The following is a 23,153-nucleotide window of genomic DNA, read 5'->3' on the forward strand; positions in this document are numbered from 1 at the left end:
TGTTGATGGGGTTTTTTTATGCCGCTGATATAATGATATTAGAGCATAATAATTTTAAGAGCAATTCACTTTTAATTCTCAAGAATATTGAACATTGGCATTGAAATGCTGGAACGACTGCCTATCAAAAGTCAAAATTAATTAAAAGCAAGTGTGTGTGTGTGTGTGTGTATGTGTTCTTGTACTTCCTACAGAGTGAGGACATTTTTGCAAAGTGAGGACATTTCGGCTGGTCCTCACTTCTTTAAAGGCTTTTTTTTTGAGATTTCAGACTTTGTTTTAAGGGTTAAAGGTTACATGATAATGATAATTAACTGAAACTGTATTGTGTGGTTACAAAACGAACTAAAATTATAGTGAAAATGTCCTTTGTTTTTGTCTTTGTCAACTTTTTTCATACATAATGAAGATGGATAAGACAAAGGAAATAAAGGCAAAATTCACTGTGACCTCTTTTAATCTCCCACCCAACAAATACCCCATTACAAAAAACTAAAACAAATAAATACTAAACTAAAACTAGCAAACTCATTCTAAAAACTCATTAAAACTAACTGAATTTGAAAACAAAAATTCACAACTCAATTAAAACTAAAACTAATGAAAAATTAAAAACTATTATAACCTTGATAGGGAATTCACTGTTCCAATGAGGGTCCTCACAAAGATAGAAGTACAAGAGTGTGTGTGTGTGTGTGTGGGGGGCATATCTCTCTGACCGTGTGCATCCTCGATTTTGAAGATTTTTGAATTCATTTTTCAAAATATCATTATTTACATCGGACAAACACGGATGTAAACGACAATTTATTGAGTCTGGAAAAACGATCGTGTCCATTTTTGTTTATGGAACAATAAGTCGATATATTGATTATGGTGACAAGCCTAGTGATGACTGAGACAAAGTAAAGGTGTGTGCATGTATCTTGTGTGTATTTTAAAAGGCTGAGGAGTCAGTCAGTGACATTAGAACCTCTGCATGGCCTCAGATTGCGTGTGAGCCTCCAGCAAACATGATTTAACAATGAAAATCAAGTCTCACATGACCCCATGTTACATAACACTAATTCTTCCATAGTAGTTAACCCTGTAGGCTGGTACAGAGAGTACTACTAGAACAAAATATGTGCGTCATTACCTCTCTCGCTTCCTCTCATGCTCACTAACGTGTTTCTTCACATCCTCTCTCCTCAGGGTGTTTGGTTTCGTAGCCAAGAAGCCGGGCAGCTTGGCAGAGAACGTTTGCCACCTGTTTGCTGAGTTGGACCCCGAACAACCTGCTTCTGCCATCGTCAACTTTATCAACAAAGTCATGTTGTCACAGCGCCGATAGAGGGAGACAGCCAGCCCCCCTTTGACCCCAAACACTTCATTTTATAATACAGTTAAATAGTGTTGGAGGAAAACAAATGTGTTCAAATAAAGCCATGTTAATTGTGTTAATACTAAGGACAAGGATGCTTCAGAGGAAACTTCCACAGTTGCTTTCCAAGAATGAACCAGTCTTGTACATCTACCCGGGGTCTATGTCATGAGAAAGGTTAGTGGGCCGTCCAGCTTTCTTTGGGCATAACTCAGGTTTAATGGTGTCATGAAGCTGGCCAGTGGCGGTTCTAGACCAATTTTGCTGTGGGGGCCAAGGAGGGGCCAGTGTTTAACCCTTAATAGGAAACTCATTGAAATACTTGCAAATTCCAAATTTCAACCCTAGAGAATATTGGAGGATATTACATACAGCCAGAATGTTTAAAAAAACATACGAAAATAATATTTTGAGAAAAAAAGTTTACGAGATTAAAGTGGCAAATCAACAAAAAAAAAAATGTGCAGATTTATAAGATTTAAAGTGGTGAATCCGGGAGAAAAAAGTTCTTTTTTCCCCCACTTTTTTCTCGTAAATCTGCGACTGTTTTCGTGCAGATTTGCCTCTTTAAATCTCTTAAATCTGCAGCTTTTTTTCTGTAAATATTATCTGAAGTTACCAAATATAGTTATTTGCCTGATAAAGGGTTAATCAGAGGGGCTTATTTAAAAACGGCAAAGATGATATTTAAGCATTCAAAACCTTTATTTTACCTTATTATTTAGTATTTTTGGAAGATACAAATACATTGATTGAAACAATGAGACTTTCCAACAAGAACAGTTATTTTTGTACGACAACGGTATTTCTCATCTTTGTGCACAATTACTTTTTTTTGTTTTGAAAGTGCAGTACAGTGAGAATTATCATTTTTTTTTAATATACACAAGCTTTTATTGCTTTTATTTAACTACACAATGTACACATTTTGGGTTCCTTTTGTGTACAATGAGATATTGTTTGAAGAAAAAATAGGTAAGAATTGTTCCGTCATTCATCGTCTGTGAAGAAGAAGTTTATGGTCTCAATCACTAATTTAAAGTCTTCTTTAATACAGCATGATGTTCATTTTGTAAAGTATGGTCCCATTTAGAGTCAAATAGACAATAAAGCAGAGTGTGCTTTAGGATGTAGCTAACTTTTGAATGACAACTCGCAACCATAGCAACATTACATGTTTTAAGCCTGCTTTTGTTTGCTATAATTAGCATCCTAATGAATATCACAGTAAACAGGAATTAAGGAGGCACCTTGCTGACCGAGTAGCTAGCCATGGTTAGCTTCAGCTGGTAGCTCTCACCCTCATTTAAATATGGTCACTTCTGGCTTCAAAAAGAGATTTTTCACTTATTCAAAATGGGTAGAACAAAACAGGTATGGGATTAAGAATCAGATGACAGTTGGTGGAATATTTGAACCAAACCACATGAATACAGGTTACGTAACAGTATCACATATCAGACACCTTTTGGCTAAGATTATATCAAAATTTCACATTAACTACTATTATTAATGATCATGTTATGCTTCATATATATATATATATATATATATATATATATATACACTACTGGTCAAAAGTTTTAGAACACACCAACTTTTCCAGAATTTAATTGAAAATGATGCAGTTTAATGTCTCAGTGTACTCTGAAGTTAATGCACATTTGCAACTTTTAAAATTCTTTATTGAGCATGATAGTGTTTTGAAAGTAAAGAAAGATTCAAAATCACATTTTATGTTGGACTAAAGGACTAAAAAAAGACACAAAATGACCAAAAAAAGACACAAAATGACTAAAAAAGACACCAAAAGACACAAAATGACTAAAAAAGACACAAAATGACCAAAAAAAGACACAAAATGACTTATAAAGACATGAAAATAATTCAAAAAAGGAAAAAATAGCCCAAGACTCCATAGAGTTAAGTTGTTAACCCATTTATTGTTCCCTGAAAAAGGCCTACTTGTATAATTCTGAAATGTACATTATTTTTCAGTTTTGGTTAACCTTACCTTTTTTTATTTACCTCTGGCAGTTCACTACTTACCTTTGTACCCTTTCAAGCTGTTCATTTGACTTGAACTGCTTGAATTTCAATAAAAAACTGGAAAAATTGGGGTGTTCTAAAACTTTTGAACGGTAGTGTATATATATATATTTATTTTTAATAAATAAATACTATTTGATGCTGCTAATCTAAGTTTTCAGGAGCTTCAAGTATGTAACTCAAGGTTCTGATTCTGTTACAGCTTCATGATACCAGTAACCAGACTGAGTTAAACTCAACTCATGAGACAGGTCCCTGGTTAAATGATGGCTAAATACAACGTTATGGACTGGCTCAGACTGGTGTTCAGTATTAAAGCAGACTGGGTTAAGAGGGCCTTCCCTTGCACTGTTTCTGGGCACCAAAGCCCTATAATGTTCAACACTTCGACATAATAACTGCATTCATAAACAGCAGGTGTTTATATTTTCTGACAAAAAACCTTATTTTTCTTTGTGTAAAGAAATGGCCAAAGCCCTGGTGATGTAATTTAGTTTCTATATGTAGAGATGTTCAGGTATCCAGATGTATGTACAGCATATTTACAGCCACTCTTGCCTTCAACCCTACAACAGCACCTTTTTGAGTGTAACACATTTTATCATAATCGACAATCATGTTTTTTTTCACTCACGTACATTTAATAAACGGATCGAGCGAGAGACTTAACTCTCTGATGAAAGTAAACATGAAAGTGAGGTTTCTAACTTTTAACGAATATGTGTGTGTGTGTGTGAGAGAGAAAGAGAGAGGGAGGGAGTGGCCTTGGTGTGTGTGTTTGTGTGTGTGTATGGTGGCCCTCAGAGCTCACAGCACTGCAGCTTAAGAAAACACATGCAAATAAACAAAACACAAGCAAATTGAGAAAACATCATCAATTTGACAACACAAGCGCAGCATTTAGATAACAAAGACCACAACACAACAGAAGTGTTTCCAGAGGACACTTAAAAGTGATGCACACATCTGGACATGCTTGTAATATTATCGTGTTATTTCAAGATAATGATAATTTTGTAACTTTTGTTTACATTTTTATAACAGTCATAGCGTGCTAACGTTAGTCAGCAATCAATAGCGTGCTAGTGTTAGCGGGCTAGCAAGACCAACTCGGTGCCGCTGAAAGCGACCAACTAAAATGTGTATCGTTCATTTATTTGATTTGTTTAACTGCAATGTGATTGATACGGGCTAGTGGGCTAACGCTAGCGGGCTAACGCTATATATCACGTTATAACGTGAAAATATCATGAAGTTATTATGAAGTTATCATGAAATAACGTGATCATTTCACGTTATAATGTCAGAACGTGAAATTATCATTTTCTTGAAATAATGTGATAATATCACAAGTGTGTCCAGAGGTGTGCATCACTTTTAAGTGTCCTCTGGAAACACTTCTGTTGTGTTGTGGTCTTTGCAGCGTTTTCTAAATGTTGCGCTTGTGTTGTCAAATTGATGAAGATGTTTTCTCAGTTTGCTTGTGTTTTGAGTAGTGCATGTGTTTTCTTAAATTGCAGCGATGTGAGCTCTCAGGGCCACCGTATGTGTGTGTGTTGAGGGTATTTAGGTTAATACGTTGGGTAAGGTATTGTTAACGTCCATTTTAAAAGACATGTATGTGAAACGGGGAAAAAGCTAGATTGAGAAGGACGTACAGTGTTCAAGCACACTGTTGCTGTGAAACGTTTGGTGTTCATTCACTGCTTCACATGTTGTGATTGTGAAATTCATTCTATATTAAGTTAAGACCGGTAAACACACACGAGCAAAGCAGTGGCCTAAAGACAGACGAACCTAACCAAAGACGAAGCACTCTTGTATTAATAAGCTGTTTATCCAACTATATTTTTGTACTTATTGCTTCTTGTGTTTTGACTATGCATTTATTTAGTGTGTTGCCTTGTTTGGTAAAAAAAAAAAAAAAAAAAACATAGAAAAACACTACTTGTATTACAGCGATAATATATTGTGGTCTGTTTTCTTGTTGATCTCTATATTATGTAGTAATATATTTTCACATGCAGCTATAGGACAGTGTATGAGACATAAAAAAGGAAACATTTGTTTGTTTGAAAAGGACATGATGCTATTTTGTATGCAAAAAAAATGAAGAATAAACTGAAATGATGTGGTACCTAAAGTGCTTTTGTGTCACTGGTTATTTTCAAATCAAAACAAAAATCGAATCAAAATTACTTTATTTATCCCAGAGGGTAAATTCAGTTAGTCTGGTAGATTCTCTTGAAGAATGAGACAGTCTGATGGCTGTAAAACAACACACTACCACCACAGACTGATAAAACATCTGCAGCATCTTACTACACATGTCCAGAGATCTGAGCTTCAAGAAGAAAAAGAGGCGGCTCTGCCCCTTTTTGTAGAGAGCGTCTGTGTTTAGGGACCAGTCCAACTTATTATCCAGGTATACACCTAGATACTTAGAACTTGGCACCACCTCCATGTCCACCCCACAGGTATTCACTGGCTGAAGGGGGGCTTGAACCTGCAGAAATCTCTAATCATTTCCTTAGTCTTTGAGGTGTTCAGTAGGAGATAGTTCTTGTGACTCCAGTCACTGAAGGCTTTTATCAGATCCCTATTATCAGATTCCTGTCCATTCCTGATACACGCAACAATAGCAGTGTCATCGGAGTACTTCTGGATGTGGCAGGACTCAGAGTTGTATTTGAAGTCCGCTGTGTACAGTGTGAACAGGAATGGAGCCAGAACAGTTCCTTGTGGAGCCCCTGTGCTGCTCATTAATGTCCCAGAAACACAGTTCCCCAACCTGACATACTGTGGTCTTCCTGTCAGGTAATCTGTGATCCAGGAGATGAAGGAAAGATCCACTCCATCTCTGTCAGCTTGTTTTTGAGTATGTTGGGTTGGATGGTGTTGAATGGGCTTGAAAAATCAAACCAGTTTCCTCCAGATGAGCAAGGGCACAGTGAAGCATTTTGGGTAAATAATCGCTAATAAATATTATTTGCAATGAATATCCCGCTGTCATATAATATTAACGCTGACTTACTATGTGCATTTTCTTGCTTTAAATTTTTTTTTTTTTTTAGAAGTAAATTCTTTTTGTCTATAGTGAACTGTTTAGCCAGAATACAGACACTCAACCCCTTAAGGATGAAAACTGAAACACATTGAAAACATAATTCTTTATCGCACGGCCATTTCAGCATGAAGTCATGCGTTCGGTTCCATCAGGCTTTCAGTCCTAGCTTCAAAACCCCCCTTTTTTAATTTAATTATTTTTTTTTACTATTTTTCACCAGATTGTTATCATGTTTGCCCTTAAAAGCAAAAAAAAAATCTATTTTCCTGGTTTCGACTAGTTACTGCTGCTGTATTGATATTTACTAAAATATATCCCAATTTGTTGGGGAAAAAATTGCAATAGCATTTAGTATTCGGAAATTAAGTCCCTCTTTATTTTATTAGTAATAAAAAAGTCCATTCTGAAAATGAAATACATGCTATTTTTCTAGTTTCCACTAGGGCGTGCTGCTGCTATACTGCTGATAATCACTGATATAACCCAGACTGTGGAAACATTCTCCCACCATCTACATGGTATATACAACTCTCTTTTTTTCAGAAACAAAATGGCATTATGTAAACCAGTAGTTCTCAACCTTTTTTGAGTCGCGACCCCCAATTTAACATGCATGTTGTCCGCGACCCCCGCTCACTGAACACAATCTCACACGCACAGTTCAGATCACCCAAAAAAAGAAACAAAATGACCAAAAAAAGGAAACAAAATGAGCAAAAAAGACAAAAATTGACCACAAAATTAGCAAAAAAGACAAAAATGAGCAAAAAAGACACAAACTGACCAAAAAGGACACAAAATGTCAAAAAAAAGGAAACAAACTGACCAAAAAAGACACAAATTGACCACAAAATGACCAAAAAAAAATACACAAAATGACCAAACAAGACACAAAATGACCAAAAAAGACATTAAGTGACCGAAAAGACTAAAACACATGAACACTTTAACACAGTGGAGACAGAGCTGACTTCCAAAATGATTTGGCGACCCCCAATTGGGGTCCCGACCCCAAGGTTGAGAACAGCTGATGTAAACAAACAGGCATGTAAATGTTTACAATTTTGATCAGAACTATTCTGTCCTACAAAGTCTAACTGCAGTAACTACTCCAAGGGTTAAACTGAGAAAAACTGCTTTAAAGTTTTTTAACATTTTTTTTAAATGGTCAGCCAAATGGGTTATATGTAGATAAGTGATATGACACTTATTTCTACTTGTGTTGATGATGTAATATTTATGCTCCTTTGACCCCAAAAATGTAGTTACTGCAAGCTTTTATATTTTCAAATTGATTTGTTATAAATGTATTTAAAAGAGCTTAACAACTCTATTCAAAGATTTGTGTATTTTGGACTTAAAATTATAAAGTAATGTTATATTTTAGTTTTAATATAATTCAAACTCACTTTTTTCTTACTTAATCACTATCTAGACCAGTAGTTCTCAACCTTTTTGAGTCGCGACCCCCAATTTAACATGCATGTTGTCCGCGACCCCCGCTCACTGAACACAATCTCACACGCACAGTTCAGATCATACAAAAAAGAAACAAAATTACCAAAAAAAGACATAAATTGACCACAAAATGATAAAAAAGACACAAAATGATAAAAAAGACACAAAATCACCAAAAAGACACAAAATTACCAAAAAAAAGACAAAATTGACCACAAAATGATAAAAAAGACACAAAATGATAAAAAAGACACAAAATCACCAAAAAGACACAAAATTACCAAAAAAAAGACAAAATTACCAAAAAGACACAAAATGACTAAAAAAAAGAGAGAAAATGACCAAAAAAGGAAACAAAATGACCAAAAAAGACACAAAATGACCCAAAAAAAAAAAGACATTAAGTGACCAAAAAGACTAAAACAACTGACTTCCAAAATGATTTCCAAAATGAAAGCATTTCTGGGGGTCGCCAAATCATTTTGGAAGTCAGCTCTGTCTCCACTGTGTTAAAGTGTTCATGTCTTAATGTGTTTTAGTCTTTTTGGTCACTTAATGTCTTTTTTTAAAATCATTTTGTGTCTTTTTTGGTAATTTTGTCTTTTTTTTAAATCATTTTGTGTCTTTTTTGGTAATTTTGTCTTTTTTTTGTCATTTTGTGTCTTTTTGGTCATTTTGTCTCCCTTTTTTGTCATTTTGTGTCTGTTTTGGTCATTTTGTGTCTATTTTAGTCATTTTGTTTCCTTTTTTTGGTCATTTTGTTTCTTTTTTGTATGATCTGAACTGTCCATGTGAGATTGTGTTCAGTGAGCGGGGGTCACGGACAACATGCATGTTAAATTGGGGGTCGTGACTCAAAAAGGTTGAGAACTTCTGGTCTAAAGTGAGGCATAAAGATTAAATGGGAAAAAATAGAATAAAAATGGAAATCAGCAGCAAATCCACAGAAACTGGAAGAACAGGTTCAGCACTTTGTTGTTCATTACAAGTTTTATTTATTAACACATCCCTTTAATATCTTTTTAACCATGACAGTATATACTGTCGTTTTTTTTAAAAGCCTGGTAAAATCTTTCAATCACAAATTTACAAACAAGGGTCCCTTTTAAAAAAAAAAAAAGAAAAGAAAAAAAAACAACCTTATGACAAAGACGTCAATACAGAACAGATCCTGTGACAAAAGTCATTTAAGAATGTTGTGTGATGTGTAAAGTTTCTGAAATGATCCACAGAGATGAAATGTTTGACTGATGCAAGACAAAGGATTGATTAAAACATACAGATGAAGAATAAGCAAACCAAAATAACACTGTTATAATACACACAAGCTTTCAGCCGTGGTGTTGAAATGCTGTTGCACATCTGGATTTATCAGGCCGTAGTGGAGAGGATACTGGATACATATGTTCAACAATGCATATTATATTCCTTCCAGCAGCTTAGTCAGGAGTGTAAATGATAAAGAACTCACTGATATTGTAATTCCCTCCATAGTATATTAGTTAATATCAACACTGATACTTAATAGAAAATCATGAGAACAGTTTTCCTCTTTGTGACTTACATGGACATAAACCCTGAATCTAAAATCAGTGCACTGTAAAATCCAACTTGTTGTTTCAACTTAAATATTTGAATGTCGATGTTGCAAAACAATTTTATGTCAAGACAACAAAGACAATGGAGTTAACTCAAATGAATCTTGCTATTTGACTCAATATTCTAGGTTAAAATGACTTTTTGCACAAATCTTTGTTGTATTGAAAAGGAAGAATTAGTTATTAATTACAGTGTGTGCATAGACTTGGTACCAAAAAATAACTTATCCGTTCATTTAAAAACATCTGAGAGGTTCAATGTGTAAATGCAGAATTTCAATTTCCAAACAGTTAAATAACACAGCAAAAGCAATATGTTGAACAGTATTTCCCGGGTTCAAAGTGCAAAAACAATCATTAAATTGTCCCTCCTACATAGAAACAGCAGACCAGTTCCCTCAAACAGTCAGCAGCCTTCAGTCCAACACAGTGTTACAATACCAAGAGTCAATCAAGCCAGGCTGAAGAATTCTCTCCTGATGTTACAACAGCAGCAGAGGTGTGCAGCGTTAATTCAAGCTATCGCAAAAACGCACTCACTGGCACTATATCTCCATTCCCTTACAGCAGGGGTCTGCAACCTTTACTAAGAAAAGAGGCCGAAAAAAGAGAAAAAATGTCAGAATGGAACCGCAAAACTTATTTTGAGCCGAACATTAAGGATAAAACAGCCTTACTAAGTCTAAATTCGCCTATCAACATGACTAATATGCCATAATGAGCGTTTATTAATATGAAGAATGCAACAAAGGCCAAAGTGCAAATAAGAGGCTGGACACCGAAGAAAGATCTCAGGAAAAAAAATTTGGAATCGAAAGCTCGCCGAGCTAGAAAAACTCAAAACTAGACTTGAAGTTTCGTAAGCTATGATGCAGATTATAGTTGACTTTTTAATGCCATGCCACATATTAGCTGCACATTTTTTACAATTGAAGAATACTAATTCCAATGGGCCGATAAATAAAAATAAAACTGGAGAGAAATCAGTATTCATTTGGTATAATTATTTTGTCACAGCCACTTGGAGCCCCTGCAGACGGCCTGAAGGGCCTCATGTGGCCCCAGAGCCTCAGGTTGCCCACCCCTGCCTTAAAGAAAAGAGCTTTCTGTGACCTTTGTCCTGTTTGCAGACAGCAGCCACAGACTCTGTGCTGTCAATGACTGCTCACTCCATTTCACCAATAGAGCATGTGACGCATTGTGTCAGCAAGTTTAAAATAGCAAAACTGACTTTTTTTTTTTAAACTTGTATGTTCGACATGATGAGTTCAGGAAGCTCCACTTCCACGGATTAAAGTAAAACCAAAAGCTGGATCTGTTCCCTCTGGGCTGATGAATGAAAAGCCCTGTAAATAGTCTAGACAGAATTGTCCAAAAGTGAAAGTGAGGAGCATTTATGGGGTACAAGTCAGGAACCGGCCTACTTTACTTATTTCAAGGGTGCTGAATCCAAAAAAATGGTTCCCAAGCGAAATTTTTAGTTTTTGACCTTCTCATTTGCATATCAATATGGCGGCCAAATTGCCCATCTTGCTCAGTTGTTGGACCATTTTCCCAAGTTTTTTTGTAAGTAGGCAATCAAAGATGAGGAAATTAAGTTTCTAGATCTATAGTCTAGGGTCAGAGCAAGGATATAGTGGAGGCTCAGTGTCTTTTTTATGTATATTTATATATATGCAAAATACCAACTTTTAAGGTGAAATAAAGCATTGTTTTTTTCAAGGCCAATCAATATCACTTTTAAATGTTCCAGTTGGTATTTTGCATATATACATATACATAAAAAAGACACTGAGCCTCCACTATATTCTTGCTCTGACCCTAGACTATAGATCCAGAAACTTAATTTCCTCATCTTGATTGCCTACTTACAAAAAAACTAAGAGGAAATGGTCCAACGACTGAGCAAGATGGGCAATTGGCCATTTGATATACAAATTAGAAGGTCAAAAACTCAAAATTTCGCTTGGGAACCATTTTTTTGGACTCAGCACCCTTGAGATATGTAAGGTAGGCCGGTTCCTGACTTGTATCTAGACTAAAACACCCACAGCCCTGTTTTCCAGCTTCATCATTCGATGGCACAAGTGAATAGCTACTTGATGTTACTCATTCTGTTTGAGCTTAGAAAAAAAAAGCACCGTTTTGGTTTTAGGCGGCTGGTGGGTTTTTTGTGCTAATCCCTCCAGGAGTGTGTGATGATGTTGAGAAGAGGTGTGTGTCCTCACAGCAGAGGGGGGCTGAGGGACGTGGCTGGTGGGTGGGCCGAGAGGTGCCAGCGCTGCCTGGCGGTGTGGTGGCGGGTGGTGTTGGAACCACAGTCTATGTAGCGGTAGGCCTCCAGGCTGTTCTGGGAGGTTCGCACCATGTAGGAGGTTTTCACTGAGGTTCTGGAAACAAGCAAGACAGTACAGAAACCATGATCAATAGCCAACTCTCTAGATTTATCCCTTTCAACTAATTGCCCAATGTCACAGCCTTAAGAGCTGCATATCATGAATGCTGGCTCTTGTTGGTTTTCTGAGAATCTACTGCACCTACTGGTACCTTGTTTGCCATGTAGCAATAAAAAATATACTGAAAACCTGGATTAATCTGGTTAGTCACATTGGACTGCTATTATTTTGAACACAACTGTATATGTCTGAGATAAGGCTTCAGTGCTCCACTGACACTTTCTCTGTTAAGCTGGCTGGTTCAGATAAGGGTCAAACTTTGTGGAGAAGGGAGGCACACATGACATCTTTGGGGTCAGAGATGGGCTAAGAGGTTTCCCCCTGGTTTCGGACAAAAAAGCTATGAGGGATAACTGATTAACATCTGAGTAAACGCATGATTGAATTATGTGGAATTCCATCAGAAATGACCCATTGTAAGAAGCATATAAACTAACTGCTCAGGCTCTTTCTCTGTAGCCTCACTTGTTGTGTTGCACTGTGAAACGCTCCTTCTTGTACAAAAATATTAAATTCAACTTTGATACTCTGAATCCGACTGTCTTTATTGAAAGGTCAGTCTAAGAAAAATTCTTATAACAGTGATGGCTATCTTGTCTAAACCAGTTATTCTCAACCTTGGGATCGGGACCCCAATTGGGGTCGCGAGATGATTTCTGGGGGTCGCCAAATCATTTTGAAGTCAGCTCTGTCTCCACTGTGTTAAAGTGTTCATGTGTTAATGTGTTTTAGTCTTTTTTGTCATTTTGTCTTTTTTTGGTCACTTTGTGGGGGGTTTTTAGTCGTTTAGTGTCTTCTTTGATCATTTTGTGTCTTTTTTGATCAATTTGTGTCTTTTTGTGATCATTTTTTGTCATTTTGTGGTCAATTTGGGTCTTTTGTGGTCATTTTGTTTCCTTTTTTTGATCATTTTATGTCTTTTTTTAGTCTTTTTTTGCCTTTTTGGTCATTTTTTTCTTTTTAGGGCCATTTTGTGTCTTTTTCTGGTCAATTTGAGTCATTTCTTGCTTAATTTTATGTACTTTTTTGGTCATTTTGGTCTGAGAGGTGTTTTAGTTGTTGTCTGCTTCATTATTTGTCCAAAATTTGTCATATCAACTGAGTTTGTATGATCTGAACTGTGCGTGTGAGATTCTGTTCAGTGAGCGGGGGTCGTGGACAACATGCATGTTAAATTGGGGGTCGCGACCCAAAAAGGTTGAGAACTACTGATCTAAACTATAAAGCAACAAGAGCTAAAAAAATGTTTTTTTTTTTTTTTAAAAGGAGCAAGTAATGGTGAACCACAAACACCCTAGCAATGACCATGAGGAAGTGGTTTATGTTGTAATACTGTCTCATAGTGTTACTTAACATGACACACAATATGTTCACACTATTGTGTCAGTATTTTTACCTTCTTCCACCCCTGTGACGATGAAAAGGGAAAGACATACTTACTGCATAAATACAACAATGTTGTGGACCTTAATGCTGGGCATGGTGCAGAAGGCACTGAAAAAGAAACAAAAGCAGACAAAGGATTACAACACTCACTAGAAACATTATTCTACCCTTTCTTCTCTTTGTGTAACTGAAAAAAAAGCTGTAATCAGTTGCCTTAAGTTAAAGGGGCACTCCACTCATTTTACATACAAGTTTACCTGTGATGAGAAGTACGACTTTGGATAATATCTAAACCATTGACTGGATAGAAAGCTGGATTAGATAACTTAATTACTTACTTACAGTGTACGAAGCATATCTTTGTAAGAATGTGCAAGAACACAGTTGAGTTCTACGGCTGAAAAAAGTAGTGCCAAATGAAACCGATGTGGAAAGCAGCAGAAAAAAAAAAAAGTGGATGTATTCTAAATAAAGCATTGACATAAACAGGTAAAATGTTGTCAGGCTGGACCTTTGTTTAGGTGGTTAAAGTTTTTTTTTTTTTTTTTAATCAAAGCTCCATAAAGTGCACATTTAAATAAAAAAAATATCTTAAATAAAAATAGCCTATTATATTAAGTACGCCAATCTTTTTCTGAAATAAATATATATATATATATATATATATATATATATATGAGAAAAGAATAACGGACATTACTAAAGAAGAATTACAAAATAACTAAATATGACAAAGCCCAGTAAGGGCAGCATTTCAATATAAAGACATTTTTTGAACTATATCGATATTTGCGATATGGTCTAATTCAATACCACATTTAAAAATATATCAATATATGTTTTATATCGATATATACATCCTATGGACTTCTTTTATTAACTAGATCTCTCTCAGGTCCGCTCACTTTATGACAGTCTATACTTAAATTGCTGGAGTTCCCCTTTAAGCTAGTGAGACTTTACTGCTCTAAATAGACTTTTAGAAAATGTAGTTTTTCACAGTGATGCTGACAAGCTGTTTGGACAGTTTAGGAAGGTTTAGGCAGAAACACTTACTAGACATACGGTGCACTGCTGCCAATCTCCACCCTCACAGTGTAGTTGACCTGCAGAAGACAAATATGTTACACAACATGTTCTCTGGAGCTGATGAACAAGTAACTTAATGGTATGTAAACACATTCTATCAGCGTGACAATGAGTTGAGGTGGTGTACTGTGTATAAAGGTCTGTCTATATGCTAACTTTGATCAATGTTAAAATACTTCATGAAACTTGCATGCCAATAAAACCAAACACTCTCAAAGTGCTTTATCAGCAGGAGGCATGTTCCATTCACTTTACATATCTGTATGCATATTTGAATGTATCCCAACAGAAAAGATATGACATTATTTTTTCCTCTGTCTTCTGAGAGCATGACACATGACAAAAGATTTCAAATTTGTCCAGCTGAACTAAATTCCTGAAGACTAAGGTTGGGCAGGCTTGGGTGGAGAAGGGTTTTTCAATACACACCCACACAACCTGTTATGAGAACCAATCTGCAAACTACTCTCCACAGCTAATCTAGGGGCGGCTGTGGCTCAGTTGGGAGAGTTGGTTGGCCCCCAACCGAAGGGTTGGTGGTTCGATCCCTGACCATGGCAGCCTACATGTCGAAGTATCCTTGAGCAAGATACTGAACCCCAAATTGCTCCTGATGCTGCGTTCATCGGTGTGTGAATGAATTCCCAATGGTGGCAGGTGGCACAGTTTAGGGTAGCCTCTGCCACCAGTATGAATGTGTGTGTGAACGGGTGAATGAGCACAGTCTGTAGTGTAAAGTGAGTGGTCGCAAAAGTGACTAGAAAAAGCGCTATTGCAGGTCCATTTACCATTTACAGCACCACACTCCACCCTTTCTCACCTGAACAATAACAACACCTATGTGAGAATGCTGTTCATCGACTTCAGTTCAGCTTTCAATACCATCATCACCTAACTCCACCACCTGGGTATCAACACTTCCCTCTTCAACTGGGTTCTGGACTTCCTCACCAACAGACCCCAGTCTGTTAGACTAGGGGCAGCTATTCTCAACCTTTTTGAGTCTCGACCCCCAATTTAACATGCACGTTGTCCGTCTCCACGCACAGTTCAGATCTTACAGACTCAGTTGATACGACGAATTTTGGACAAATAATGAAGCAGACAACAACTAACACATCTCTCTGTCTGTGCATTTATATATTTTTTTATATTCTATTGTTACTTTTAATCTAAGTGCTTTGCTATCAGTTTAAAGATCCATTCTGACCTCCTGAGTGTGTAACAGTCAGCTTCAAGACAGTGACTCCTTGGAAAGTAATAACTTAATACTTTGGGATTTGTCAGAAAAGACACAAAATTATCCCAAAAAAGAATCAATTTGACCACAAAAGACAAAAATAAACAAAAAAGACACAAAATGACCCAAAAAATAAACAAAATGACCAAAAGAAGACACAATTTGACCAAAAAAGACCCCATAAAGAAACAAAATGACACAAAAGACACAAATTGACCACAAAATGAGAAAAAAAGAAACAAAATGACCACAAAAAAAAGACACCAAATGACCAAAAAGACTAAAACGCCTTTGCTACCTTAGCTCATTGTCCATCGCTTATTGTAAACAAACCTGCATGCTAACTGTACACGTAGTGTCCGCCGCTGATCGTAAACAAACCGGCATCGCTTACTGTGCACAGATTGTCTGGTGGTTGTTGTAAACAAACGGCGGTCGCTAAGTGAACACATTCTGCTGCAGCACATACACACTGTACTGCTACAGAGCTAACTGTTAGCCTGTTAGCACTGTGCTACTGCGCAGCATTGCTGCTGCTCTGTCCAACGTCACTATCGTCTCCTCCCACTATCGTCTCCTCCCACTATCCTCCCACCTCGTTCTGCGACGGCAGACTGCACTGAATGGGCACAAATATCGCGTCTTGGCGGAATCACTTTGAACAACCTAAGGCAAAAAGATCTTTCTGGCAATACAGTGGGGCATTTGCCACTATGAAACGGGTTTTAGTTAGCCTTTGTTACGGATTAATACATGTGTCAACTGGCTACTGACGAACTACGACAACAATAAACGCATTTGGTTTAGCCGTTGGAAACAGAGAAACAATTTGTAGCTGACTTCTAATGCTAATAAAGATGTGCATCTTAAAAAAAGGGCCACAAACATATACTATGATTTGTTCTTTAAATGAGAAAACTTCCTAAAACAGCTGGGAACTACAGTATTTATCAAACAGTAAGCCAATTTTGCAGATGTACTTTATTATCCAAGTAGTATTTGTGGCAGCAGGGTTGTGTCCATTGGATCAATTCAAAACAAGCATGAACTAGCTACAGCTACGATAGTGTACAGATGTGCATCCATATGTTCATGCCTTCACAAACACAAACACTTTAGCCAGGTTGGACACACTGGAGGAGGTGGTGGAGAGATGACCTGTCAACATGTTCCAGTCCATCCTGAAATACCAGATCATCTGCTACACCAGTAGTTCTCAACCTTTTTAAATCGCGACCCCCAATTTAACATGCATGTTGTCTGCGACCCCCGCTCACTGAACACAATCTCACACGCACAGTTCAGATCACCCAAAAAAGACACAAAATGACCAGAAAAGACACAAAATGACCAACAAAGACACAAAATGACCAAAAAAAGGAAACAAAATTACCCAAAAAGACACAAATTGACCACAAAATTATCAAAAAAAGACACAAAATGACATTAAGTGACCAAAAAGACTAAAACACATGAACACTTTAACACAGTGGAGACAGAGCTGACTTCCAAAATGATTTGGCGACCCCCAGAAATCGGGTCCCGACCCCAAGGTTGAGAATAGCTGTGCTGCACAAAACCTTTATGGACCAAAAAAAATAAAAACTCTCTCTCTCATCAGGCTGTCTCATTCTAACAGAGATTCTACCAGACTAACTGAATTTACCCTTGGGGATAAATTAAGTAATTTTGATTAATTTTTGATTGATCTCCATGCCAAATTTCAGCCTCAAAAACTGTGTCTAATCTTTCTAATCATTAGTCTGTCAGTGACAGTACAGGGACACTACTGTTTTCACTTTTAGCAGCAGTGTTGGTGTGGTAGAGCCATGCCTGGGTTCAAAACAGTATCAAACAGAGACCACATCCTGCAGCAGGCACGCCTCCAGCATGACAGCTTTGTTTGCATACTGAACTTTGCACCAGGAAACCCGTCTGCACCAACCACTGATAATGTTTATTAATATGCAAAATGTACACAAAGCAGTATTTGCAAAGGGCTTTAACAAATGTCTTATTATAAAATAAGTAAAAACATTCCATATGAATGACATAGACTGAACGTTGTCTTACTTGTTGACATGCATTTACTTTGAATGAGAGCTTTACCTGACTCTGGCTGAGAGGAAGAATGGTGGTGACGTTGTCGAGCTGCAGGATTCCCACCACAGTCTTCATGTAGAGGACCTGGCTGCTCACGCTCTGCACCAGCACCGAGAAGAAGTTTGGGTTGCTCAAGTTCAGAGTGCTCTGAGAAAATAGAAAGTTGATATGTATTAGAAAAGACACACAATGAAACAAACCACAGAGAAGCTTCACAAAAGGAAACATGTCTTTCAGCAGTACTGAATTGGATAACAGGTTCAAAATACATTAAAAGAATTGTATCGGTCTGCATTTGTCTTGGTCTGCATTTAGATTAGGGCTGCAACTAATAATTATTTTCTTTGTTCGTCTTTTAGATTAAATCAACTGATTGCTCAGTCAAATAATATGTGAACATGGCAATCATAATTTATCCATACAGACCTTATGACCAGGGCCTGTCAGATATGACCTGCTGCTTATTTGTACAATAGTGTGCAAAATTATTTTTTAGTATTTGTTATGTCTGTATATTTAGCTATTTTCTACTTATGTATGTGTATATATATATATATATATATATATATATATATATATATATATATATACACATATATATACATACATACATACATACTTTTATAAAATGTTGTACTTGAATGCGTGATGAGAGAAGTACAGTTATAGCTGTAGGCTATTTTATATTTTTTCCATCCTCGAAATGTTTTTTCTTTATTGTTTTACTATTTATTCTGTTGTTTTGAGAAATGTCTATTGTGAAACCAATTTCCACTCCAGTGTGGAAATTTGTGTGTATATATATATATATAATAATTTATAAACTAAATTGCAGTTGCGTTGTATTACACTGTGTTAGCTAATAAATTGGCAACTGAGTACAAGTTTGTATAATGAGAGAAAACCTACCGTCATGTTCATTAAGACCTTCATGTTGTAGTTGTCGAAGCGTACAGACACTGAGTGTATCCCATCATCCACCACAACCACGGAGCGAGGGAAGAGGAAGAAGGCCACGAGTGAAGAAGCCAGGAGGCACAACACAACCGACAGGACCACATACAGCTTCCTACCACACACAAGATTAGTGTCTTAACAGCATATAAATACCACTTTGAGTACTAGTCTATACGGAATTGTCCAAAAAGTGAAAGTGAGGAGCATTTATGGGTACAAGTCAGGCACCGGCCTACTTTACTTATTTCAAGGGTGCTGAATCCAAAAAAAATGGTTCCCAAGCGAAATTTTGAGTTTTTTACCTTCTCATTTGCATATCAATATGGCGGCCAAATTGCCCATCTGGCTCAGTTGTTGGACCATTTTCCCCATGTTTTGTAACGCCTGGATTCCACTGGATGCGTAACGACTCCGACAGGGGTCTGTCCGCAACGGCTGCGTATCTACGCAGTCCGTCAACACCCACCGGATCCGTCTGTGTCGGAGCTGTTGCGGACAGCAGAGTCCCGAGGACGCACGAGATCTCGCGAATTCACGCCTAATCAATTGATATAACTGGAAGATAATCAACATCTCCTCGTTAATGACTGGAGACAAATCCAGCGACTCCGTCTTAACAAGCGCTAACGAGGTCGGCCGCCTTGTTAACGAGCCGGCCGACCTCCTTAGCGAACCCGAGGTATTTTATTTTGAAAATATACCGGTGTTTTATTTTGTGTCTGTGCAAGACTTCCTGTCCCGAACGATCTGCTCTGTGCTGAATTTATGCGTAGTGCTCCGTCGTCTGACAAAAATAGAAGCTCTGCGCAAGTGTTGCGAGGGCTGTCGGATGGCCATGCGTTGTCGGACTCATTACACAGTGGATCTGCAGTCGGTGGAATCTCACACATTGATTATAATGGGTGCGTAACGGCTCCGACGACGGATCTGCAGCCGTTACGCATCCAGTGGAATCCAGGCGTCAGTAGGCAATCAAAGATGAGGAAATTAAGTTTTCTAGATCTATAGTCTAGGGTCAGAGCAAGGATATAGTGGAGGCTCAGTGCCTTTTTTTATGTATATATATGTATGCAAAATACCAACTTTTAAGGTGAAATTAAGCAATATTTGTGTTTTTTTAAGGCCGACATAAATATTCAATCAATATCACTTTTAAATGTTCCAGTTGGTATTTTGCATACATATATATACATAAAAAAGGCACCGAGCCTCCACTATATCCTTGCTCTGACCCTAGACTATAGATCCAGAAACTTAATTTCCTCATCTTGATTGCCTACTTACAAAAAAACTAAGGGGAAATGGTCCAATGACTGTGCAAGATGGGCAACTGGCCATTTGATATACAAATTAGAAGGTCAAAAACTCAAAATTTCGCTTGGGAACCTTTTTTTTTTGGACTCAGCACCCTTGAGATATGTAAGGTAGGCCGGTTCCTGACTTGTACCCATAAATGCTCCTCACTTCTTATAGGAGGCCTTTATTCTGAAATCCGTCTAGACTATACTACAGTAATACATGTACAGTGGGTAGAGAAGCACAATCCAAGCACAAACTACTAGTGAGCTTGCTTACGTTCTTTGAGGCCGCAGCCTTTGGTCGCTGTATGGGATCAATGCCACCAGTTCATTCACTTGCTCTATCAGGGAAGAGATAACAGGTTATGCAACATATTGATTAGAATAACCAATACACAATGTTTGGGGGGGGATTTAGAAATGGTGTCAAATGCCTTTTTCATTTTATTTGGTCACTCCTTATTGAAATGGTCATCAACTGACTAATATTGAATGGTTTACTTTATTTATTATCATTTTTTCCATTTCTATAGTTGGTTGACCTACTATATAATTTTGTACAACAATGGTAAATATTCTTTAATAAAGTTATGTGTTAAAGAAATACACCTGTGCATAGTCATCATAAAGCAAAGAGTGCAAATATCTACAAAGAAAACATCCATTTTCATTCTCAAAAATACATTATATTAGCTGCCATGTCATGTCGTAATGTTTTTTACTCTCTAAAATCGATGTCTATATTGGTCAAAGTGATTGCATGCATTCTTAAACGTATATTTATTAAACATGTTTTAACTGTGATAATGTTTTAGGGCTTCGTCTAAGTTTGTTTACCAAACCTTTTCCAGGCTGGAGTTAGAGCTGGGCGATATATTGATATATTAAAAATGTATCGATATATCTTAAAATGTGATATGGAATTAAACCATATTGCATATATCGATATAGTTCAATTTTTTTCTTTTACATATAAATGCTGCCCTTACTAGCGTCATACGTACGTTTGTCATATTTAGTTTTTTTTGTAATGTTCGTTATTCTTTTCTCATATAAATATATTTATTTCAGAAAAAGATAGACCCTTTTATTTCATAGGCTTTTTTATTTTATGTTTTTATTTATTTAAATGTGCACTTTATGGAGCTTTGATTTAAAAAAAAAAAAAGTACTCCTGTTGTTATACAGTATTTATGTTCACTTAAATAAATGGTTACAATAACTCTAATTGTGACATGTTATATTTGACTTTGGCTAAACATTTGCGCTTACTTTGCAATAAAAATATCAGGATACATATTAGTCAGGCGGCTTAGCTAAATAAAGGGGTCACGCCGGACAAAAGCACCAAATTTTTTCCACATACTCTCTATCACCATAGGTTTCAATTTTTGGTAGGAGCCACTTCATCAAGATTGCGGATCGGAGATGGCAGCCATATAAAGTCTATGAGAAATGCTATATCTTCCAAGCCACTTAGAAGGTCAATCTTGGTGTCAAATTCTACATTTTCTGGGTCAAGAAATAATTTAAAGCTATTGAGAACATCACTAGATGATTATTTGATCAAATAGATATGTTCATTTTCACCCAGACTGGTAGGTCTTCAAGTGCTGCAGCAGGGAATCCTGAGTTGAAAATGTTTGGAATCTATGTTCACGGGAGAGTGTGGATTAGCTGCCATGTACACTGCTCAAAAAAACTGAGGGAACGCTTTCATCTCATGTCAGATCTTGATCAACACATTATTTAAAGTGAGTCATCTAGTGATATTTTCAATAGCTTTAAATGATTCCTTGACCCAGAAAATGTAGATTTTGACACCAAGATTGACCTTCTAAGTGGCTTGGAAGATTTATTGTTTCTCATAGACTTTATATGGCTGCCATCTCCGATCCGCAATCTTGATGAAGTGGCTTCTACCAAAAATTGAAACCTATGGTGATAGAAAGCATGTGGAAAAATTTTGGTGCTTTTGTCCGGCGTGTCCCCTTTCTTCTCAGCCTAAATATATCTGGATATGATTTTTGGTCCATGTCGCCCAGCCCTAGCTAGAGTCCATCTCCAGTGGGGTAAAGTTGTTTTACTCACCTGAGGGGATTCTTCCAGTGCCTTGGCATGTTGGACATGTTATGCTGTCCCTGCCGGTGAACTCCACGTAGGGAAACTGAGCTATGTCCTCCCGTCTGACCAGCCCGTCCAAAGAGTCGTTATCGGAGTCTCTGTCCTCTCCTCGCCGCTCAGGGTTCTCCCTCTCCGGGAGCAGCGACAGGCTGCTGTCGCTGCGGGACCACCGAGTCCCCATGGCGGCTCAGCTCCGACCGCTGCCGGTGTTACGGTCCAACTGGTGACCGGTTTAACTGGTGACAGGGAGGGCAGCCGTTAGAAACAAAAACAGAACACGTGGTGTCCTTATCTAGGTATTTTTATTACAAAGTAAAATGTTATCTCTGGAGTATTCATAAAACAGTGTACATAAAAAAGATTAAGTGTGTTTTTAACCACAGGTTCATTTGGCGGTGGTCACCAGTTAACTCGGTCACCAGTTGAACCATAACACCGGGTCTGCCGGTGGATGAGAAGCAGCCATTCACAGCCAAAAAACAGCATGCCAGCAAACCAAGTGGGTGACTCAGGAGCCATAGATCGGCTGTGTTACAAAGACTGCCACTGTGTCCGCCGGTAATAACCGGGACCATCTCGGTAATAAAGAGAAATCTGCTGACAGAGTCCAAAAACACGTTAGAAGGACTCAGTGTTGTCAGGCGTGGCGTCTCTGAGCTAGCTGTTTGCTAACACGGCTGTCTGTAGCAGCTTAGCTTTAGCTTCCAGAGACTGTAGCATGTGTAACATTAGCTAGCGCCATTGCACAAACTGTACCTTTTACTTACCTTTTAGACTAAACAACTCAACGTCGCCATCCCAGAGTCAGTGTTACACCAGCGAGCTGTCTCTGTCTGCTGTCACACTAAAGTTTGTGTTCATGCTGTGGTGCCTTCACGTACCCTGCGTAACATTTTCCCGGGGCTTTTAGCATCCTGAACGTCGCATTACTGCCTCCTCCTGGGGTCAAAAGTGAGAAACATGGT

General features: G+C 37.5%; 2 protein-coding genes across 6 annotated transcripts in view; one reads left to right on the top strand and one right to left on the bottom strand.

The window, feature by feature from the left end:
• Positions 1-5,555, top strand: part of tns2a (tensin 2a) — a 116,005-nt gene extending 110,450 nt beyond the window's left edge. For all 5 annotated transcript variants that reach the window (XM_059333193.1, XM_059333195.1, XM_059333194.1 and 2 more), the window contains one exon: positions 1,195-5,555. In XM_059333193.1, coding sequence (XP_059189176.1) covers positions 1,195-1,333 — 139 coding nt within the window. In that variant the 3' untranslated portion in view covers positions 1,334-5,555. The remainder of the gene's footprint in view (positions 1-1,194) is intronic.
• A 6,005-nt stretch (positions 5,556-11,560) lies between these two features.
• On the bottom strand, positions 11,561-23,059 carry tmem106c (transmembrane protein 106C). The gene is made up of 8 exons (XM_059333199.1): positions 22,956-23,059; positions 22,156-22,424; positions 20,342-20,405; positions 18,719-18,878; positions 17,816-17,956; positions 14,434-14,483; positions 13,432-13,485; positions 11,561-11,925 (listed from the first exon to the last, which is right to left on the bottom strand). Exons 2-8 carry the CDS (start codon positions 22,367-22,369, stop codon positions 11,760-11,762), a joined length of 849 nt encoding a protein of 282 aa, XP_059189182.1. The 5' UTR covers positions 22,370-22,424; positions 22,956-23,059; the 3' UTR covers positions 11,561-11,759.
• Positions 23,060-23,153: the final 94 nt, after the last annotated feature.

This window comes from Centropristis striata, chromosome 5, assembly GCF_030273125.1.
Source record: "Centropristis striata isolate RG_2023a ecotype Rhode Island chromosome 5, C.striata_1.0, whole genome shotgun sequence".
Taxonomy (NCBI): Eukaryota; Metazoa; Chordata; class Actinopteri; order Perciformes; family Serranidae; genus Centropristis; species Centropristis striata.